This window comes from Lipotes vexillifer, unplaced genomic scaffold, assembly GCF_000442215.2.
Source record: "Lipotes vexillifer unplaced genomic scaffold, Lipotes_vexillifer_v1.1 scaffold10, whole genome shotgun sequence".
NCBI classification, from domain to species: Eukaryota; Metazoa; Chordata; class Mammalia; order Artiodactyla; family Lipotidae; genus Lipotes; species Lipotes vexillifer.
In genome coordinates this window covers 1,077,370-1,079,350 of record NW_006792541.1, presented here as the reverse complement: position 1 = coordinate 1,079,350, position 1,981 = coordinate 1,077,370, and the positions used below count along the sequence as shown (strand labels likewise).

General features: G+C 66.1%; 1 protein-coding gene across 3 annotated transcripts in view; it reads right to left on the bottom strand.

The window, feature by feature from the left end:
- Positions 1-988, bottom strand: part of PABPC1 (poly(A) binding protein cytoplasmic 1) — a 17,342-nt gene extending 16,354 nt beyond the window's left edge. The window contains exons 1-2 of one of the 3 annotated variants that reach the window (XM_007465736.1): positions 622-988; positions 283-344 (exon numbers count right to left, since the gene is read on the bottom strand). In XM_007465736.1, the coding sequence (XP_007465798.1) occupies positions 283-340 (58 nt within the window). In that variant the 5' untranslated portion in view covers positions 341-344; positions 622-988. Of the gene's footprint in view, positions 1-282 lie in introns of all 3 variants that reach the window. The other 2 variants (XM_007465734.1, XM_007465735.1) reach the window with 2 other exon arrangements.
- Between the last annotated feature and the right edge of the window lie 993 nt (positions 989-1,981).

Here is a 1,981-nt window from a genome sequence, read left to right as displayed (position 1 = left end):
CCCGGCGCGTCATCACCCTAAAGTTTGAGAGCGGCTGAGGCCGAGAAAATGGTCGCAAAGGAGGAAGTGGCCCGGCGTACGAGGAGCGTGCGGCTGCCGGCAGCGCGGGTCCCTGCGGGCACGGGGAACCGGGGTACTGGCGCCCGAGCCTCGCCCCGCTGGCCCCGGAGAGGGCTGGTGACATGTCCTCCTGCCCCCTCCCCCCGGGCCGCCGGCCTAACCCGCCCGCCGCCGCCGCCTGAGCCTCATGGCCGCCCGCCCGCCGTCGGGCCCGGCTCTCACCGTCTGCCGGCTGCTGGAAGTTCACATACGCGTAGCCCAAGGAGCGGCGGGTGATCATGTCCCTGCAGACCCGGATGGAGAGGATGGGCCCGGCCGGGCTGAACTTCTCATAGAGCATCGCCTCGGTCACGTCGGGGTGAAGGTCCCCCACGTAGAGCGAGGCCATGGGGTAGCTGGGGGCGCTGGGGTTCATCTCGGCACGGCTGCCCGCAGGGCCACAGGCCGCGCGACCTTTCCGTGAGAGGAGAAGAGCGAGTGCTGGGGTCGCGGGCCGGAGCCGGGGGGAGGGGAGCGGGGGCAAGCGCAGAGGGACAAAAATCAACCGGAATCGAAAACTACTCAACAGCCGCAGAACGGAGTCGATCCGCTGCCGCTGGCTGCTGGCTGCCGGCTGCCGGCTGGGGAGCGAAGGTGGCGGTGTCGGGTCCGGGCAGCGGGAAGGCCTCGGTCTCTTGGTTCCTTCTTGGAGCTGCTGCGGGGCCGGGCGGGCGGGTCGGTCTCGGTTGCTTCACCGGGTTATTTTATAAAACAGGAAGAAAAAAAAATAAAAGTCTCCGGCGGAGGAGACGCGGATTTTTTGTAAATTTTTTTTGGGGTTTTTTAAAAGATTTTTTAAGATTTTTTTGGATTTTTTTAATAATAAATGTGTGTTCCGAAGCCGGAGCACACACTCCGCACTCTCAGCACTAACCGCCGGGGAGAAGGGGAAGCACCGCCTCCTGCACCCTCTACTTATACCCCGCGCCGCACTCGCCCTGCCCCCGCGCGTCTGACGCCAGGGCCCTACGCGAGCGTCAGCGCCGGAGGAGGAGGAGAAAAGGAGGCGAGGGGGAGGAGGAAAAAGAAAACAGGAGGAGGAAAGAGCGAAGAGGAAAGGAGAGGTGGCGGCGGCGGCGGCCGCTGCGGGGGTGGGGCTGGGGCTGGGGCGGGGCTTATGCGCACGCGCCGCGGCCGGGGGGCGGGGCCCACGCGGTGTAGGGCCCTTGGGGGAAGGGAGGGCCGGCTTGCAGGCTGGTCTCCGAGGAGTCGGGTGGGACGGCCCCTTCTCCCACACATCCCGCCCCACCTCCACCCGGGAGAAGCGTTAAACCGTCACCTAGGCGGTGGGCGGCGCGCGGGGCTTTCGGGTTTCTCGGATCTAACCACCCCCCACGTGCACGGCCACCCGGGCCTCCGCGCGGCAGCCAGGCCTACTCCACTCGCACCCGCCCCTGAGGGATGCTGGGCACGAGTGGACGGGCAGGATCCCTTCCAGGCCCAGTTTCCGAAACGTGGGTGAAAGGAGCCAGGGCTGACTCCCCAGTTCTCCTACCGGACCGCACTACGAGTCCCAGCGGGCAGCGCCGCCACGCGCCTCGGCCGCAGAAGCGGTGCTTGCTGGTAGCTGGAGTCCCCAACGGCCGCGGCGCTCGCTGACCCCAACTGGCCGCGGATCCTGGCCGCCCGCTTGGGGACCCCCAACCGTCCTGGCACTGGACCCTGGTCGCCGCCCCGCGGTGCTTCCAATAGAGGAAGGGGGGGAGGAGGGGCCCTCGTACTCCCGGTCCTCTCGGTTCCGAGCCCTAGACTCTCCCCGGTCTCCTCACTGGGTGCTGTCGTTGTTCAAAGTGATTTTAATTGGGGGAAACTATCTTGGGGTCTTTGTCCGCTTCCCTTTTTAAAGTATCGTGATCGCTGTTCACTTAAGGTGCTAGGTTGG